We start from the raw sequence: 19804 nt of genomic DNA on the forward strand, positions 1-19804 counted from the left end.
TCATCATTGTATTGATATTATGTCGTCAATATATCATCGATATATAATTAATATGTTTGCGTTAAATAGTATGATTGGATATGCTCCTATATGATACAAAGTTTAATCTTTAGCAAAACAAAAAATTGATGGGATGTGCTATCCACATATCTCATTTTACTTCTCACACACCCCTGATTAATTTATGTATGTTGATCTTTTTCAATTCATTCGATCCGATGGTCGAAAATTAAAAAAATGTGTAAGAAGTAAAATAAGGTCACCCCAAAATTGAAATGACCGCATAAACATTACTCCTATCCGTTGGGACTAGGTTTCACATCATGCAAAGCAAAATCCTCACTCCTCAGATAAACTTGTGTCGGATATTTTTTTCTGTTTTTTTCTCTCTTTGGAGTGAGAGAGCAGAGCCAATCAGAAAATACCAGAGAGGGAAACTGCCACGCCATAGGAGAAGCCAAATGTTAGGAAGTCCAACACGCACCAACCAACTGAATGGCGCCAGTTGAAGGGACGAAGATCCTTATTTTCCCAGGTTTTGTCGTTAACCTCAATTCTCTCAAATGTCCCAGAACAAAAAACCAAGCACTGTGACTTAAACGCAGAGAATTGGGAACTCCGATACGCCTCGTCACTTGGACTACACCCACGCCCACGTTCTTTGTTCTTCCTTATACCTCCCAATTTCTCCTTTCCATTTCATTTTTCTAATAAATTACTGTGCTTGGTGACTGGTTTTTCTCTTCTATCAAAACCCCATCAAGTTTTTGCTCCGCAGCTGCACTTTCGTGCTCAAATTTCAACGGTTCTTAAGGGATTTGGAGTTCTGATTCTGGTTTTACTGCTTACCCAGTAAGTACTTTTTGATGCTTTTATTTGGGTTCTCTTTGGTTTGTCAGGAAAGTAACTGGTAATTAGAAAGCTCTTTGCTTTTTGTTGTTTTGGTTGAGGAGTTGACTTCAATGTATTTCTTGTGAAGCTTGAAGAACAAAGGAAATGCAAAGTATAAAGATTTCAAATGTTGTTTTTTTTAGTTCTTTCTTGCAATTTCTGACAGTGATGAGTTGATTTAATTGGTTAAAACGTGAAGAGTTTTATATGAGACTCACTTGTCCTTGTTTTCAAAGCTGTTTCAGTTTTGATTGAATTCAACTATATATCTGATGAGGTTTATTCAGTTCTCTTGCTTTAGTTACAGAGTTTACAACTATTAGCATTACCATTATCTAAGGATCTTCAGATCCAAATTTTTCTCTTGATGATTATATATGTTTGTGTTTTTCGGGTTCGGTATTCTTTTGTGCTTTGAGGAAGATCTGTATGTTGTTTTGCTTCATTGCCAAATTGGGATCTGTGCACTTTACAAATTCACAATATTGTTCATGTTTCTATTTTCATTGTGTTCTGCAGGTATCTGCATTCATAGATGGCTGCAGTACTGGCGACAAACAGATGCTATTGGCACAATGTGGAGCTGATAAATCAAGGGAAAACAGCAGATGGTCTTGGTTTCTCAAGCTCAGTTTCAGTTCATGAATCCCTTAAGTCCGGGAGACCGACAAGTACTCTACCCCGTACTGATCAGTCTCTTAAGTTTCATGTGCAAATGCGACAGGCTGATTCATCCTCAAGATTGGGAATCAATGGACGAGCTGTGAAAATGGTACCGGCTAGTGAGGTATCCCCATCCAAAAATAAGGCTGAGGTAGTGAATGGCACAAAGCAGGTTGTTAATGGAGCAAGTCTGGTTAGAAGAAATGCTAGTCCGGGCTTGGTTAAGACACAAAAACCCCGACCAACTAAAGAACTTCCCCCGATGGAGGAGCTAAAGGTTTTGCCTTCGGATGAGGGCTTCAGTTGGGCCAATGAAAATTACAATTCTTGGCAAAGGAGTGCAGATGTATGGTCATTTGTTCTGTCATTACGGGTGCGTGTCCTGTTGGACAATGCAAAATGGGCATATGTAGGAGGATTCACAGAAGATAAGCAGGTTGGTTTTGGGACTCTTCTGTAGCTACTCTTTTTCCCCTGCAACTTATCTCATTCCAGGCCAAGTCTCCCTTCAGTTTGTTGGTTTTGTGGACTAGTTTCTTTTGTTCCGTTTTAAGTTTTGTACAAACTCTCTCATTCAGAAAAACAGAAGGCGAAAGACTGCCTCATGGCTCCGGGAGCGTGTACTGCAGCTTGGCCCAACTTTTATCAAACTTGGACAATTATCTTCGACAAGATCAGATCTGTTTCCGCGTGAGTTTGTGGACGAGCTTGCCAAGTTACAGGTACGTAATATAGGCATTATCTTCTTCAACACTTATTATGTTAGTTTATAAGTAGGCTCTCAGCATTTGTGTAATAATGTTCGCGATAATTTTGCTGATTTTTCCTTATGTGATTGTTATGTAATTATACAGGATAGGGTGCCGGCCTTCTCACCAGCAAAAGCAAGAGCCTTTATTGAAACTGAACTGGGAGCTCCCATCAACATATTGTTCAAGGAGTTTGAGGACCGGCCAATTGCCGCTGCTAGCCTTGGTCAGGTGCTTAGTTCTTGACTAGTTTTCATTATACGATGTCGGGCTGCAATGTTTGAATTCTTAAAACATCAAACAACACAGAATCTGAGTTTAATTATATTAATGTCAAAAGAACATATTCATGTTCTCCTCCACATAATACCTATATGAAATTTTTATTCGAGATGATTGCACGCACTTTTCCTTGTTTGGATATTGATGAGTTGTGTCTTTAGGTCCATCGTGCTATCTTGCATAACGGAGAGAAAGTTGTTGTGAAAGTTCAAAGACCCGGTCTCAAGAAGCTTTTTGACATTGATTTAAGTAAGTACATACGTTGGATATAAAGCTAGGCTGACAAGCCTGACATGCATCTCATACTTCTTAGATGATGTTTGATATCACTACTTTGAACTTAGTAGTTTTAGTTCTATCTCTAACCTATTTCTTCTTACTGCCAGAAAATTTGAAGCTAATTGCCGAGTATTTCCAGAACAGTGAATCCCTTGGTGGTCCAACAAGAGACTGGATCGGTATTTATGAAGAATGTGCCACGTATGCAATAAGCAGTTCTTAGTTGCTGTGTTAACCATTTATTGAAATTTCATATCTACATATAATCCGAGTTCTGATGCTTCGAATTATATCTGGTCTTCATGGATTGCAGGATTTTGTATCAAGAAATTGATTATATAAATGAAGGGAAGAATGCTGACAGGTTTCGCAGGGACTTTCGTAATATAAAGTGGGTTCGAGTACCTGTATGTTTCTTGCCACAGAGCTACAACAATTAAAACTGTAGTCTTTGTACTGTCTTTCTGAGTTATATCTTGACGATGTTTCTTTCCCTTTTGTAGAATGTCTTTTGGGATTATACCGCCATGAAGGTGTTGACGTTGGAGTATGTACCAGGTTTCACTCTATACTAATGTTTTCGTTTTGTCCAGATCTTGTGTTTTTCATAAAAATCACTCAGTAGATTAATGTGGTCCGGCGTCAATTTTCTTTTGTTGGTAATCCTTGATGAGAAGTCTTTCTTCTGTTTCAGGCATTAAGATAAATCGGCTAGACATGCTAGATTCACAGGGTTTTAATCGTGCTCAAATTTCATCACGTGCTATTGAAGCATACCTGATCCAGGTCAGGAAATGCGTTCTTCTGTCAACCAGCTGACATGACTACGCTCTTCTTGACATGAATGTGATGACTATTTTGTACTGAATGGATGCATCTATTCCTTGACTGTGTCTGTTTTGTTTTGATTACCATAATTCACAGTTAACTATCTTAGCTAAGTGCTTGATTAGCTGGACTTTGCTATTCATGCAGATACTCAGAACCGGTTTCTTCCATGCTGATCCTCATCCAGGAAATCTTGCCATTGACGTGGATGAAACGCTGATCTATTATGATTTTGGTATGATGGGAGATATTAAATCTTTCACCCGGGAGAGACTGCTTGAACTTTTCTATTCTGTATATGAGAAAGATGCAAAAAAGGTGTGCTTTCTATGCCATAATCTGAAGGAAACCGATTAAAATATAAACACTAATCATCTATTATTTTTGTAGAAAGTGTATTAAGTATTCATTTTCAATTTGCTTATTAAGCATTAGGATGGCCCCAAATCATGCATTTGAATTCATTAGGAATACAAAATATATCGTCATGTCTGGCCTTGCTGCAAAGGTTTAATCTCACAAAAGCCACTCGCAGGTTATGCGATGCCTCATTGATCTTGGAGCACTTCAGCCTACCGGAGATTTGTCATCTGTATGCACCATCTCAGTACTCATTATACATTTTAAAGGGAGAAGTCACTTGAGAGAGTGATTTTCAGAAGCATTTAGTGCTCTCTGTCTTACTCTTTCTTCCCCCAATGTCTAGGTACGGAGATCCGTTCAATACTTTTTGGACAATTTGTTAAGCCAGACACCTGATCAGTCGCAGACGTTTTCTGCAATTGGGGAGGTATGCACATACTGTTTTTTACTTGTTAACTTGTCTCATTTGTGTACACGATTGCGTGCTATTAGAGAAGATGCCCAGTAGCACCATGGCTAACCAAGCTACTGGTTTTAGGCTTTTAGCTCTTATAAAAAGGGCTAGAAAAGGGGAAAACAGTGGAAACGGGTTCTTCTACCAGACAATGAGATTGACTGCAATTCAGTTACAAAACGATGTCCTGGTGATGGTTACATGTGTCACTGCGCTGATGAAGATGTCGAGTCATTTTATCTTTTCGTTCTAAATATTCTGTTTTTAATCTAAAGTTGGTGACGGGGCTTTTCTTAATCACAGGATTTATTTGCAATAGCACAAGATCAGCCATTCCGATTTCCATCCACGTTTACTTTTGTCTTAAGGGCATTCTCAACCCTGGAAGGTACAACATTAAAACTTTTAAATCTTGATTCTATATTCTCCCGAGTTAAAATGAATTTTGTTTTCGGTCCAAAGACATTATCTGATAAGCATAAGTTAATATGTGTTTCAGGTATAGGCTATATTCTCGATAAAGATTTTTCCTTCGTGAAGATTGCTGCACCTTATGCTCAGGTTAACAACTATAAGTTACTATTTTGTGCGTGACAATTTCGTGTGTTCCTTAGCAATGGTTTGGAAGTACATCGCTGATATTATACGCTATATGCAGGAGCTTTTAGATTTAAGACAGAAGCAGCGTACGGGGACACAGCTTGTAAACGATATAAGGAAACAAGCCGATGATGTACTGCAGCCTAACTCTCTTTCCTTGCTTTAGTTCCTTGTTCTTGTTTCTGTTAAGTAAATAAGATTGCTTGCTTTGATTTCTATTTCAGAAAATGGTAAAACCAAAATGTTTATCAGTATTGGCACTAAGCGTTCTTGTGTGTGTAACTTTAGGCTAGAAGCTATACCATGTCGATGCCATACAGAGTTCAGCGAATAGAGGAGTTTGTGAAAGAGCTCGAATCAGGGGATCTGAAACTGCGAGTCCGGGTACTTGAGGTATGCAATCTTAACTTTAAGTACGCTTCTTTAGCTTTCCAAACTTCCCATCCCGTTATGTATACAAACACAACTGCACAAGTTCAATTAACATGAGTAAAACTACATTTTGGCAGTCGGAAAGAGCTGCACGAAAAGCAACAATACTACAGATGGCGACGATGTATACAGTCTTGGGAGGTACCCTGGTGAACCTCGGGGTCACTTTGAGCAGTCAAGGCAGTCAAGCTTTCGCAAATGGATCATTCATCGGTGCAGGTAACTTGTTACTCAAGAAAACTTTGATATAAACACACCTTCCGGTCCATTTCGTTGCATTCATCAAAGCTTTTGACGCTTTGCAGGAATCTTCTTCACGCTGTTAGCTAGGTCTATGCAGAGGGTAAAAAAACTTGAAAAATTCGAGAAGATGATCTAATGTCTCAACCGAAAGTCTAGAAGCTCGTCTTGCCATTGCAGTATAACGTCCATCTCGTCTCTCGTTCATCCCTCTAATTCTTCACCAGCTTCATATAGGCCCTTTTTCTTTTTTATTTTATTTTATTTTATTTTATTTTATTTTATTTTTTTTATGCATACACAAGAGTTGTGTGCCTTGTATACGATACACACAAACATGAAAATAATAGTGCCTCAGAAATTTGAGCCCTGTATATATGTATAAGCAATTGGTGACTGTACAAAGAGGCGATAAATTTATTATAAATTTTTAATTTTTAATTTTTTAAATTTTAGAAATATTAAATACAAGAACTTCTTTGTAGGGATTGTCATGCAATGTGTTGACGTTTAGTTGGCCATGGTGTGTCATCCGTTGGATGCAGTAGGAAAGTATCTTTAAGATGCTAGAACATCTTAAATATACTTGAGAAATAATCATGAAGATATTATTTAATTAATAATATCTTCGAATTATCTCGTGAAATTCTTGATTGGATCTGAGGGTAATTTCTTGCTTAATTACGTTATCCTTCAATTAGGAAAGCTTCAAATATAGGATTTGGTTATTAATCCTACTTTAATACAACTTTTTTCCTGCCTGGCCATGGGCATGAGAGTTTGGAGAAGTTGTAGTCAGCAACTTAAGTCTTCTTGAAGGTTGAGTTGCGTATGGAAGGGATGTGGACCTCATTAATTTAATGAGGCATTCTCATGTCTTGCAATAAAAGTTCACATGTCAGCTCCGTGATTTTCTAAATTATTTTTGGCTCTACAATATTCTATAGCAGTTCAAATCAACAATTTAACGATTATAACATATAAGAACATCATTATGATACCGAGACATATTATTTTATTAATATGAGCGAAAAGAAGATTTTTTTTATTTTTACTTTTAAAGAATTTTATAGACAATTAAAAAATTTCATGATGCAACACTCATTGCTTGTAAAAACACAAGAGAGAAAATACACATACAAAAATATATGACGATAATTTTAAAATGTCAATATCAACTTTGACTACGATATTTTGAACTGTTGGCCACGCTCCTTAAGTTAGAGAAATCTATAGCATACAAGCGTAATGTGTGGAGTGGACCAAGTGGCATTTTGATTTTTGGCTTAGAGCAGCCATACTTTCAACAACATAAATGTGAAATTAAAAAAACAAAAAGGCAGCACATCAGTGCTGGCTGAAGTAAAAGTTGCATAAAAGGGGCAAACGACATTTGAATTATCGGAGTCAACAAGGGTTGCACAAACTATGCAATATAATTTGGTGGTCGGTGAACTTTTCCCCAATCCTTCATCATCCCCCAAATTTTGTAATGTTTAGCATTTCATATATGAGTGATGCTATTCATACACATATTTTTACTTTTCACATATTTTTTTCAAATTTTAATCGTTAAAACAAATAAATTAAAGAAGATGAATTGCAAAAAATTATCAAAAGTGTGTGGGAGGTAAAAATAAACGCGTGAATAGCATTATTCTTTCCATCAAAATACATGACAACAATGAATTATTAGCTACCCAAATTTCATTAATTTTGTCCTAAATGTGTGCGAACTATTATTTATGCAAGTAGTGGATTGTTTTAGCTCATTTTTTATAAATTCATTATGTATCGAGTTTGAACTTTCTTTTTTATCTGATTATAATTTAGAGAAAAAATATTGTTTGTGTTATATATATATATATATATATATATATATATATATATATGCAAGGATGATTTTAGTAGTGTTATTATATATATGTACTCATTTGGCCGTTGGTGGTTGACTTGACCATCCAAATTCCAAAAGTATATGTGGAAAGGTAGTGTTATTTACGTACTTATTTTTAGTTTTTATATTTCTCTCAATTTTTGATTGCCGGATCGAATGAATTGAAAAAAGATCGATAACAAAAAAGTAATAAGAATGTGTAAGAAATAAAAATAGACATGTGAATAACATTATCTATTTGCAAAGTCATCAATCATGTTCATAATAAATCATTTCACAATTCAATATTTTGTCTCTTTTAATTATAACTAACTTGATTTCTTTTTTGTTCATAAATCATAGTCCAAATTCAATTACTTATTTCGAGGTGGACATCGTTGAACGCTTGAACTCATCACTACCAAAATCAACTTCAACTCCATAATACAATTATTTCTAGTTTAGTCCAACTAAGTTAACAATGATTGCCACCAACTTAGCTTATTAATCATGCATTTTCGCTTTGCTTATTAAGCATTAGGATGGCTCGGAATCATGCATTTGAATTCATTAGGAATACCCAAAATATATCATCATGTTTTGCCTTGTTGCAATGTTTAATCTCACGAAAGCCACTCGCAGGTTATGCAACGCCTCATTGATCGTGGAGCACTTCAGCCTACCGGAGATTTGTCGTCTGTATGCACCATCCCAGTACTCATTATATATTAGAAAGGGAAAGGTCACTTGATAGGGTGATTTTCAGAAACATTTGGTGCTCTCTTTCTCTCTCTTTCTTCCCCATTCTCTAGGTACGGAGATCCGTTCAATCCTTTTTGGACAATATGTTAAGCCAGACACCAGATCAGTCGCAGACGTTTTCTGCAATTGGGGAGGTATGCATATACTGTTCTGTACAGTTCTTGTTTTGTCTCATTTCTGTACACGCAATTAAAGAAGATGCTCAGTAGCACCATGGCTAACCAAGCTACTGGTTTTAGCTCTTATAAAAAGGGCAAGAAAAAGGGGAAACCAGTAGAAACAGGTTGTACCAGACAATGAGAGTGACTGAAATTCAGTTACAAAACGATGTCCTGGTTACGTGTGTGACAGCCAGGGCCGGCCCAGAGTATTTAGGGGCCCTCTGCAAAACTTAGATGGAGGCCCTTCATTTTTTTTTAATGTTATATTAATAAGTTGTTTGATAGCAAAACATTATCACAAGGATTCGAACCCAGCACAACGGATATAAGAAAAAAGAGCTAAACCGTTAGCACTAGAACCACATATAACGTTGTCTTTTGCATCTACTCTATTTTACATGCATCTGTATACATGTAATGAAAATTTGGGGGCCCTTCTGAATCGGGGGCCCTGTGCAGTGGCACCTGTTACACACCCTCAGAGCCGGCTCTGGTTACAACGCTGATGAAGATGCCGAGTCATTTTATCTTTTCATTCTAAATATTTTGTTTTTTTATCTAAAGTTGGTGATGGGGCTTAAGTTAATATGTGTTGCAGGTATAGGCTATATTCTCGATAAAGATTTTTCCTTCGTGAAGATTGCTGCAGATTATGCTCAGGTTAACAACTTTAAGTTACTATTTTGTGCGTGACAATTTCGTGTTTTGCTTAGCAATGGTTTGGAAGTACATCGCTGATATTATACGCTATATGCAGGAGGTTTTATATTTAAGACAGAAGCAGCGTACGGGGACACAGCTTGTAAACGATATAAGGAAACAAGCCGATGATGTACTGCAGCCTAACTCTCTTTCCTTGCTTTAGTTCCTTGTTCTTGTTTCTGTTAAGCAAATAAATTTGCTTCGTTCGATATTAGTTCAGGAAAATAGTAAAACCAAAATGTTTCTCAGTATTGGGCCTATTGGCACTAAGCGTTCTTATGCATGTAACTTTAGGCTAGAAGCTATACCATGTCGATGCCATACAGAGTTCAGAGAATAGAGGAGTTTGTGAAAGAGCTCGAATCAGGGGATCTGAAACTGCGAGTCCGGGTACTTGAGGTATGCAATCTTAACTTTAAGTACGCTTCTTTAGCTGTCCAAACTTCCATCCCGTTATGTATACAAACACAACTGCACAAGTTCAATTAACATGAGTAAAACTACATTTTGGCAGTCGGAAAGAGCTGCACGAAAAGCGACAATACTACAGATGGCGACGATGTATACAGTCTTGGGAGCTACCCTGGTGAACCTCGGGGTCACTTTGAGTAGTCAAGGCAGCCAAGCTTTCGCAAATGGATCATTCATCGGTGCAGGTAACTTGTTACTCAAGAAAACTTTGATATAAACACACCTACTGGTCCATTTCGTTGCGTTCATCAAAAAGCTTTTGACACTTTGCAGGAATCTTCTTCACGCTGTTAGCTAGGTCTATGCAGAGGGTGAAAAAAACTTGATAAATTCGAGAAGATGATCTAATGTCTAAACCGAAAATCTAGAAACCCGTCTTGCCATTGCAGTATAGCGTCCATCTCGTTTCTCGTTCATCCCTCTAATTCTTCACCAGCTTCATATCGGCCGGTTTTTTTATTTTTATTTTTTTATGCATACACAAGAGTTGTATGCCTTGTATACCATACACACAAACATGAAAATAATAGTGCCTCAGAAATTTGAGCCCTGTATATGTATAAGCAATTGGTGACTGTACAAAGCGGCGATAAATTTATTATAAATTTTCAATTTTTAATTTTTTAAAATTTTAGAAATATTAAATACAAGAACTTCTTTGTAGGGATTGCCATGCAATGTGTCGACGTTTAGTTGGCTAAGGTGTGTCATCCGTTGGATGCAGTAGGTTTAAGATGTTAGAACATCTTAAATATACTTAAGAAATAATCATGAAGATATTATTTAATTAATAATTTCTTCGAATTATCTCGTGAAATTCTTGCTTAATTACGTTATTGGAAAGCTTCAAATATAGGATTTGGTTATTAATCCTATTTTTAATACAACTTTTTTCCTAGACATGGGCATGAGACTTTGGAGAAGTCATAGTCCACAACTTAAGTCTTCTTGAAGGTTGAGTTGTATATGGAACAGATGTGGGCCTCGTCAATTGAATGAGGCATTATTTTTTAAATTATTTTTTACTCCACAATATTCTATAGTGGTTCAAATCAACAATCTAAAAAATATAACATATAAGAACACCATTATAATAACGCAACATATTACATTAATAATATGAGGAAAAATAAGATTTTTTATTTTTACTTTTAAAATTTTTTATCGACAATTCAAAAATTTCATGATGCAACACTCATTGCTTGTATAAGCATAAGAGAAAAAATACACATGCAAAATATATGACGATAATTTTAAAATGTCAATATCAACTTCGACAACGGTATTTTGAACTATTGGCAACGCTCCATAAGTAATAAGTTAGAGAAATGTATAGCATACAAGCGTAATGTGTGGAGTGGACCAAGTGGCATTTTTTTTTTTGGCTTAGAGCAGCCATATTTTCAACGACATAAATGTGAAAATTTAAAAAAAAATGAAAAGGCAGCACATCAGTGCTGGCTGAAGTAAAAGTTGCAGAAAAGGGACAAACGACATTTGAATTATTGGAGTCAACAAGGGTTTGCATAAACTATGCAATATAATTTAGTGGTTGGTGAACCTTTACCCAAACTTCCATCATCCCCCAAATTTTTTAATGTTTAGCATTTCATATTAGTGTGATGCTATTCACGTATATATTTTTATTTTTCTCACATTTCTCTTAAATTTCGGTTGTTGAAACAAATAAATTAAAGAAGATGAATTGCAAAAAATTATCAAAAGTGTGTGAATAGCATTATCCTTTCTAACAAAATGCACTACAACGATGAACTATTAGCTACCCAAATTTCATTAATTTTGCCCTAAATGTGTGCTGATTATTATTTATGCAAGTAGCAGATTGTTTTAGCTTATTTTTTTTTTATATAAAATTCATTGTGTGTCGAGTTTAAATTTTTTTTTATTTTATTATAATTTAAATAAAAAGTATTGTTTGTTTATATATATATATATATATATATATATATATATATATATGCAAAGATGATGATAGTAGTCAGATATGTACTCATTTGGTGATCGGTGGTTGACTTGACCATTCAAATTCCAAGGTATGTTTGGAAGGGTATTACTATTTAGATATTTATTTTTACTTCTCAATTTTCGGTTGTCGGATCGAATGAATTGAAGAAGATCAATGATAAAAATGTAATAATAATGTGTGGGAGATAAAAATAAATATATGAATAGCACTATCCATCTGCAAAGTCAGCAATCACGTTCATAATAAATCATTTCACAATTCAATATTTTGTCTCTTTTAATTATAACTAACTTGATCTCTCTTTTGTTCATAAATCATAGTCCAAATTCAATTACTTATTTCGGGGTGGACATCGTTGAACACTTGAACTCATCACTACCAAAATCAACTTCAACTCCATAATACTATTATTTCTAGTTTAGTCCAACTAAGTTAACAATGATTACCACCTAACTTAGCTTATTAAATGATTTTTTCATCACCACACTCAAGTTGGTAAAAGTTTAGCCGCTATATACATAATACATATAGATATAGTGATACCATATCATAGCCTCGCTTTCGGTCGACAACAAGCGAGGCTAGAACGGCTTATACACCTTGTCATAACATTGAAACGAGTAATTGGGATTTCATTGCATACTCCAAATTAATCAATGCCTTTTTGCTTGATTTTGACCATCACACAAACATACTATTTTCTTTAAATTAGGTATTATTCTTTTTAAGAAATGATTTTCATACGCCTATTTTTTTTTTCTTCTGCACTCTCTTGTTTATCTTCATCACCCAATCTTCCTTTATCTTATTTTTATTTAAAATAAAAACGAAGAAACATAAATGTGCAAAGAACGAAAAAACGTGTGCAAAAATAGCTTTTTATTCTTTAAACCAAAAAATGATGCAGGAGTTGTATCCATTACAAAATATAATATTCTCCTTTAGGATTATGTAAAATTTAATCTATGCATCGTTTTTACTGGAAAAGGATCCGACGAGGATTCTTTTCCTAGGAATTCTAGGGATCCATAATCATGATTGTTCATCGTATATTGTACAATCAATTTTAATTAGGTACTATTTATATTTAATTATAAATTAAAATTTTGAAATAATTTCTGATCACACGATATACGATGAACACTCACGATCATGTGATCCTTAGAATTCCCACGAAAAGGATTCGGCAAGGATCAACTAATTAAAAATTAAAGCTTAGGTTAGTGAGCCATCTTTCTTACCAATTAATTAAAAATTAAAACCATCTGGATTTGAGGTAGTTGGTGGAAATGGATCATTTCCTCCTAATCTACCAAATTAGAAAATTCGTGTCATTAAAATTTGATTTAACAACTACAAATAGAAGTCCATTTTAAAAGTTAAAATAATTTCAATCGTTTGATCAAATTTTAATAACACAAATTCACTAATTTGATGAATTATGAGGAAAGGGTTAGGAGAAGATCCCTTTCCGTCGTGGCAGCAAAATTTAGAGCGCTCCTTAGTTGACCATTTTGTATTTCCCCAACTCACAACAAACAAAATAATAGTAATAATAATTATAGTAGGTCTCACATATACGTTCTTTGTCAAACTTGGCTCCTTAAGCGCGCACACATCTAAATGGACCACATCCCCCCATAAACAATTCATTAAAAAGCATTACTTGTCAAGCATCTATTGTTTTTCGATACAAACAATATCAAGAGTGTACAACTTAAGAATGCTATTAACCGCTAGAACTATAAATCATTTGTATTAAGCACACTTCCTTAATTATATAACCGATGGACTATGGGTCGGTTTAGTTTTTTCTTTTACTAAATGGGTTGTCAAGACTCAAGATCACCGTATAATAATATTAACATTTCTCCAACATGATAACATTATTAGTTTTTTACAATTCTTTATACAAAGATAACATTAGCAGTTTTTAGTTCTTATTATGCGCTAACGCATGTGACAATTGATATTTTTTAAAAATCCATTCAATAATTTACTTAAAATATTTTCATAATTGTTTTAAAAATTCAAGAAATAAATCAGAGAGGCATTTTTGATAGCTACACATCAAGTAAAAGACAAAAAGGAAAACAAAATAATTAAAAAAAAAAAAAAGAAAACCAATGAAAAAATTTGAAAGCTTTGAGTTTTAACCAAAAAGACAAAAATATGTTGTAAGTAAATAGTATTAGGATTAACTTTTTAGAGTAAAAATGCCTCTAACGTTAAACGTGAATAGTAACAAGAGTGTTTCGTTAAGACTTCCGATAAAAAAATGATTGAAGTGGATCTTCGTTCGTAGGGGCATTTTGGTAATTCCACATCCAACTGTATGTGCTCGTGAGCTCTCTCTCCTACTATATAATAACGGCAGCCGTGCTTTTGCATTTGCAGCAAACCAGCACCAATTCAGAGACTTGGAAGTCAGTCTTCTTCTTCCTCCCACCAACTTCCCGAACCCAGAAGGTAACAATTCGCTCTCTCTCTGGTTCTCGATTTTCTCTCTGATCTCAGCACACCATTCACTCTATACATCCGTGCGATCGTTCTTAACGCTGCTTTGTTTTTCTTAGCATTTGCATCGTTGGATTGATTAGGATCTGTGATTTAGTCGATAGTTTTGAAGAACTGTGATGATATTTTGTGCATGCTTTGTTTGTTTGCTGATGATAGATCTAGCTCTGGTCGAAAAATCACGCACTTTCTGTTTGGTTCCAGAGGAAAAAAAGAACTGGGTGGCTGGTTCTTTCTATGATTTTTCAGAATGTTTCATACTAACACTATGTTTGGAGTAGGGAAATAAACTTAGAATTTGGACAAAAGTCAGAATTTATTAGTTGACATGCATGATCCATCAATTCTCTTGTTCGGATTCATGACATAAAAATTTAGAATTTCCGCGTGGAAAAAGAACGTGGAATTTGGGTCCTCAAATTGCCAAATTTCGTCATTTCTATTTCCGTTGTTTTGGAATTCTTTAATCTTAAATTTCCTCATCCAAACACAGTATGAGGGTTTTAAAAATCGCCAAAATTTCACTCGATATATTGGAGTTTTGAGCCCTCAACGTGCAAGGGGTTGAAGCTTATATCTTCACGCCGAAGTCAGCAATTACCGGTATAATATCAGAAATGTCGTCAAAATCGTCAATGTTATTGACGAAAATTAGTTAATTACCAAAAAGTTAACCTTGACAATGACGAACTATGCTACAGTTGCAGTACTTTTTTTTAATCTATAGCCAAAACGAGGGTTTTGGTTAGTTGGATAATGGTATAGAATGCCTTATGTAAATGAATTGTGTGTGTGTGTGTGTATATATATATTAATACCCTTGTTTCAATAGCCAAAACAAATTACTTATTTTAAGTGGTACATGGAACATTTCTCTTTTACTTTCTGGAATTACCGTATGATTGTTGGGGAATTTATGAGAACAATAATGATTATATAAGTTTATGTAAAAAGAAAGAAAGAAAATAACAAGCAAAGCCGTTTGTTTCTTTTCAGTTTTCCCTCTAAATTTTGAACATTTAATGGTTTATTTCGATCCTTCATTTTGTTATGCGTGTAATTCAACATGGAAGTCTGTCATGTATTCTATTTTGTTGCTCTTTTTGATTCACTAACTGAGTACCATGTAATTATTGCAGATTTCCATTTGCTTGTAACAATGGCTCCAGTTTCTGCAGAAGCATGTTCCAATTCAATCAACCCTAGAGGTTTTTGTTTACCCTGTTTTTTTCTTTCTAAATTTATAGGATTTTGTTAATTTCGTGGCGAAGGCACTGCAGTAGAATCTATGGTGGTTGCAACAATTAATCACTGTATTTGAAAATTAGATTTATTTGGAACACTTGTTTTCAAAGTTTCAAATTTTTTTCCATGTTTATTGATCATAATGCAGATGTTTACATCGTTGGTGTTGCAAGAACACCAATGGGTGCATTTCTTGGGGCACTTTCATCTGTACCAGCCACCAAGCTTGGGTCTATAGCTATTGAGGGTGAGCAATATCTCCTACTTCCTTAAGCAGATAATGTTTCGCGTTTTTTATCTTCTACTTTTTAATATTTAGCATCGTCTGATTTTTCATATTCTCTTCTGTGAACCTGCAGCTGCTCTTAAGAGGGCAAATGTTGATCCAGCACTTGTAGAAGAAGTTTTCTTCGGCAATGTTCTCAGTGCAAACTTGGGGCAGGCTCCTGCTAGACAAGCTGCATTAGGTGCAGGAATCCCTAATTCAGTGATCTGTACCACTGTTAACAAAGTCTGCGCATCAGGGTTGAAAGGTGCAGCACCTTCCGTTTTTCTACTTTGTTTTCTCTTTCAACAATGAATTTTCATTTTCGGTAGGAAAAATGATATTAGAATAACACAACTTTGATTTCGGTTATTGCAGCTACTATGCTGGCAGCACAAAGCATCCAGTTGGGCATCAATGATGTTGTTGTGGCTGGTGGCATGGAAAGCATGTCAAATGTGCCCAAGTATCTTGCCGAAGCAAGGTTAGTTACTTCTTCCGATTCACGACTCTTTTAGACTTTAAAATGGAACTTCAACAGGCACTGATTGGATGCAAAAATAAAAATGCAGGAAAGGATCTCGACTTGGACATGATTCTCTTGTTGATGGAATGCTGAAGGATGGTCTGTGGGATGTCTATAATGATTATGGCATGGGAGTGTGCGCTGAATTATGTGCTGATCAGCATTCAGTTACAAGGGAGGACCAGGTAAAATATAACCCCTTTGGTGCATTCTAATATAATAGCACATTCACCATCATACAAGAATATTCATATATTTATTTGTGACCAACTGCAGGATAACTTTGCTGTTCAGAGCTTCGAGCGTGGTATTGCTGCCCAAGGCTGTGACGCCTTTTCATGGGAAATTGTTCCGGTAGAAGTTTCTGGAGGAAGGGGAAGACCATCCACCATTGTTGATAAAGATGAAGGTTTAGGCAAGGTAATAATAAATCATGCTTGTATCAGTCAGACACCTTAGCAAATTTATGTTTTTCTTGCACAATTTAAAATCTCCATCGGTACACCCTGCTAACATGAATGCCAATTTTTAGAGTAGATAGTTTCAATGCTTCACGGTAGAGATATCACTTTTTTATCATTTGCAGTTTGTTTAGCCAGAATTCTAATTTGTATATAGAGGAAGAAGGGGTGGGGAAGTGCAGACTACAAAGTTTAATCTACGACTTTATTTTTGCGTTAAATCCGTCGTTGCTAATTGATCGTAAAAAATGTCTCATATTATAGGAGTCTAGGATATATCTGAATCACATTCTTTGAGTTCACCCATCTCAGATGTCCTTATTCTTTGCTTTGTTATGATGTCAGTTTGACGCTGCCAAATTGCGGAAGCTCAGACCAAGTTTTAAGGAGAGTGGAGGTTCTGTGACCGCCGGAAATGCTTCTAGCATCAGGTTATTAGTTTATATATTTCTGTATTTGTTATTTAATCCCCAATATATAATAATTTAATGTTTACATTCGTTTACTTAAATGAGCACAAAAGTCATTTCCTAAGTTGTCATTGGTTTGATTTTTAATTGATGGAACCACCTTCATTTCGGTTTCACACGTCTTACAATGAAAGTGTTTCTGAAATTTGAAATTCCTTTTATCAACAGTGATGGTGCTGCAGCATTAGTTTTAGCAAGTGGGGAGAAGGTATTAAAGCTTGGGCTACAAGTGATCGCCAAGATCAGTGGATACGCTGATGCTGCTCAGGTACTGTGGAAGTTTTGGTATATCTGAACAAGATTGTAGAGCCCCTGCAGATCTTGGAAGTTGAAAGTGCATTTTTGTTTTAATTACCTTTCATACCACTATGCTTACCTGAGATAAATTGCACAGGCACCAGAACTATTTACAACAGCTCCGGCTCTTGCAATTCCAAAAGCTATTTCAAATGCTGGCTTGGAAGCTTCTCAAATTGATTTCTATGAAATTAATGAAGCCTTTGCTGTAAGCTATCACAGTTTGTCGCAATCTTTTTAAATAGGGTAGCATCTCAAGGCTGCCAATATTAATTGGAGCGATTTCATGTGTGCAGGTTGTGGCTCTTGCAAATCAGAAACTTCTTGGACTTAACCCAGTGAGTTCTCTCTCTCTCTCTCTCTCCGATTGAATGCTTAAAATGAGTCGCATTTAACTTTTTGTTGATGAAGCAGTCTCAACTCCTTCCGTGAGGCTTTTACTAGCACAGGAATTCGCATTTGTTCTTATTGCCTTAACTCATTTTCCGTTCTCATTTCAGGAAAAAGTTAATGTGCATGGTGGAGCTGTAGCATTGGGACACCCTCTTGGTTGCAGTGGAGCTCGTATCTTGGTCACTCTTTTAGGGGTACATTTCACTTCCTATTCTTTTAAAAGAAAAGAGAATATTTAAACTTTAAGAACGAACAGGCTCTGATTTACTTTTGCTACTCTCCCGCACCTCTCCTTTCTGTTCTAGCTCACCTGGAATTATTTACTATCAAACGCTATCTTTTTCTTTCAAATCCTTTATTCAGAGTGCAACGCTATTGTAGGTACTGAAGCAGAAGAACGGGAAATACGGCGCTGCTGGTATTTGCAATGGCGGCGGAGGTGCATCTGCGCTTGTTTTGGAGCTTTTGTAAGCTAGTTTCAAGTCACTAACTGGTAATTTTGGCGCGTTTCATGTCATTTTAGCGAAACTTGATGGATATCTTCTAAATGTCAGTTAGCTTATCAGTTTACCTGACTCGTGTTTCTGTCCAGAATCGCTGAGGTCGAACCTTCTTCGTGTGAGAGATGAAACCGCCACTGGCAAAGTTCCCAGTTGTGCAATTTATTCTGCTTTCGTACTTGATTTGCTTCCCCAATAAATTACAAATGTATTTAGATTTTAGAAGAAGTATATTTCCAATACAGTTCGGTTTCGCCATCTCTCTCTCTCTCTCTCTCTCTCTCTCACACACACACACGCTGTACACGTTTTGGGTTGGATGCGTGGTACTGAGCAATAATGTGGAGCTAATGGCCGGTACTAAATTGTACAAGTAATTCATAGTTTATGATATGAGAGGATGATGAGTTTATACTTTATTGTCTAATAATGATAATCAATTTATGTGTTTTGTTATACGTGAATTGGTTATACAATTATACTACAGATAATTCCAAACTATAATATTATTGCATATAATAGTTACCTCCATTTCGTTGGAATAACTCTTTTAAGTTTATCTTGCTTAAATACAAAAACAATACATATTCGTAATGAGATTAATTCTTACTTTTGACGGACCATTGTTGTGACGTAGTTGATGAATGATTAAATCATGATAGTAGTCCCGTAAACATTTGGGTAAAATCTTTAAATTTTATTTTCACAACTGTTCAGACGTTTTACTGAGGGTATACACATTACACACGATACGAGAGGGAGTCAAATTTAACAACGTGGGGAAACAGACAAAAGCTGTATGGGATGCTTAGCTGGAAGCACCACACCTTCCAATCTAATTGGTTCTTCAAACAGTAGGCCCCTCTTCGTCCCATCCTGTTCAGAGATTTTTAGCGTGCAAGAATACACTTGAATTGGTTGGAAACTTAGGAAAAAAACTTCAACTGAAAATATTTTTAAAATTATTGAAAATGTTTTTAAAGAAATTGATTTTGAATTCTGAAAATATTTTAAATGTTTTTTTTTTTTAAAACATCAGATATGTGTTTCTTACAATAAATACATCAATAATTTTTCTATGATTCATTTGAATATTTACTTAAGATTTATTTAAGAACTATTTTTTCAAAAACACTTCTAGTTATTTGAATAACACTTAAAACGAGTTTTTTGTATCAAACCGTGATTCCCCCACACTAAAAAAAATTTGTTATCAAACTCGAGTAATGCTATTCATATCATATTTTTATATCATATTTAGCATCTGATATGGACAAACACATAAAATATTACTTAAGATGATATAAAAATATAGCACAAAAACATGTTATGAATAGCATTACTCGGACGCACCTCACACACACCAGTACACAAACCCACGCCGCGCCCT

At 35.4% G+C, this 19804-nt stretch overlaps 2 protein-coding genes and 1 long non-coding RNA gene across 3 annotated transcripts; all 3 read left to right on the forward strand.

The window, feature by feature from the left end:
- The first annotated feature begins 401 nt into the window (after window positions 1-401).
- Window positions 402-6222, forward strand: LOC125474464 (protein ACTIVITY OF BC1 COMPLEX KINASE 7, chloroplastic). Its single transcript, XM_048578251.1, has 18 exons — window positions 402-852; window positions 1411-1990; window positions 2133-2276; window positions 2409-2534; window positions 2747-2834; window positions 2972-3065; window positions 3178-3271; window positions 3368-3422; window positions 3559-3650; window positions 3840-4010; window positions 4228-4284; window positions 4399-4482; window positions 4813-4897; window positions 5009-5070; window positions 5168-5242; window positions 5398-5502; window positions 5619-5760; window positions 5847-6222. The coding sequence occupies exons 2-18, from the start codon at window positions 1427-1429 to the stop codon at window positions 5918-5920; spliced, it is 2112 nt and encodes a 703-aa protein (XP_048434208.1). The 5' UTR covers window positions 402-852; window positions 1411-1426; the 3' UTR covers window positions 5921-6222.
- Window positions 6223-8040: 1818 nt separating this feature from the next.
- LOC125474469 lies at window positions 8041-10372 on the forward strand. The gene is made up of 6 exons (XR_007256014.1): window positions 8041-8553; window positions 9179-9240; window positions 9338-9412; window positions 9577-9681; window positions 9797-9938; window positions 10027-10372. It is a non-coding gene; the product is annotated as an uncharacterized LOC125474469 (long non-coding RNA).
- A 3709-nt stretch (window positions 10373-14081) lies between these two features.
- LOC125474465 (acetyl-CoA acetyltransferase, cytosolic 1-like) lies at window positions 14082-18672 on the forward strand. Its single transcript, XM_048578252.1, has 14 exons — window positions 14082-14209; window positions 15397-15465; window positions 15651-15749; window positions 15862-16035; window positions 16146-16251; window positions 16340-16478; window positions 16570-16713; window positions 17100-17185; window positions 17393-17492; window positions 17619-17729; window positions 17818-17859; window positions 18022-18108; window positions 18296-18407; window positions 18507-18672. The coding sequence occupies exons 2-13, from the start codon at window positions 15417-15419 to the stop codon at window positions 18383-18385; spliced, it is 1227 nt and encodes a 408-aa protein (XP_048434209.1). The 5' UTR covers window positions 14082-14209; window positions 15397-15416; the 3' UTR covers window positions 18386-18407; window positions 18507-18672.
- Window positions 18673-19804: the final 1132 nt, after the last annotated feature.

The sequence above is a fragment of a genome, unplaced genomic scaffold (genome assembly GCF_019419815.1).
Source record: "Pyrus x bretschneideri cultivar Hongxiangsu unplaced genomic scaffold, Pyrus_bretschneideri_v1 Contig12, whole genome shotgun sequence".
Classification (NCBI taxonomy): Eukaryota; Viridiplantae; Streptophyta; class Magnoliopsida; order Rosales; family Rosaceae; genus Pyrus; species Pyrus x bretschneideri.

Coding starts and splice junctions, on each gene's coding strand:
- LOC125474464 (XM_048578251.1), top strand. CDS start 1,427: ATGGCTGCAGTACTGGCGACAAACAGATGCTATTGGCACAATGTGGAG. Junction 2,277..2,408: donor ACGAGCTTGCCAAGTTACAG/GTACGTAATATA, acceptor GTAATTATACAG/GATAGGGTGCCGGCCTTCTC. Junction 5,761..5,846: donor TGGATCATTCATCGGTGCAG/GTAACTTGTTAC, acceptor GACGCTTTGCAG/GAATCTTCTTCACGCTGTTA.
- LOC125474465 (XM_048578252.1), top strand. CDS start 15,417: ATGGCTCCAGTTTCTGCAGAAGCATGTTCCAATTCAATCAACCCTAGA. Junction 16,479..16,569: donor CAGTTACAAGGGAGGACCAG/GTAAAATATAAC, acceptor GACCAACTGCAG/GATAACTTTGCTGTTCAGAG. Junction 17,186..17,392: donor GGAAATGCTTCTAGCATCAG/GTTATTAGTTTA, acceptor TTTTATCAACAG/TGATGGTGCTGCAGCATTAG.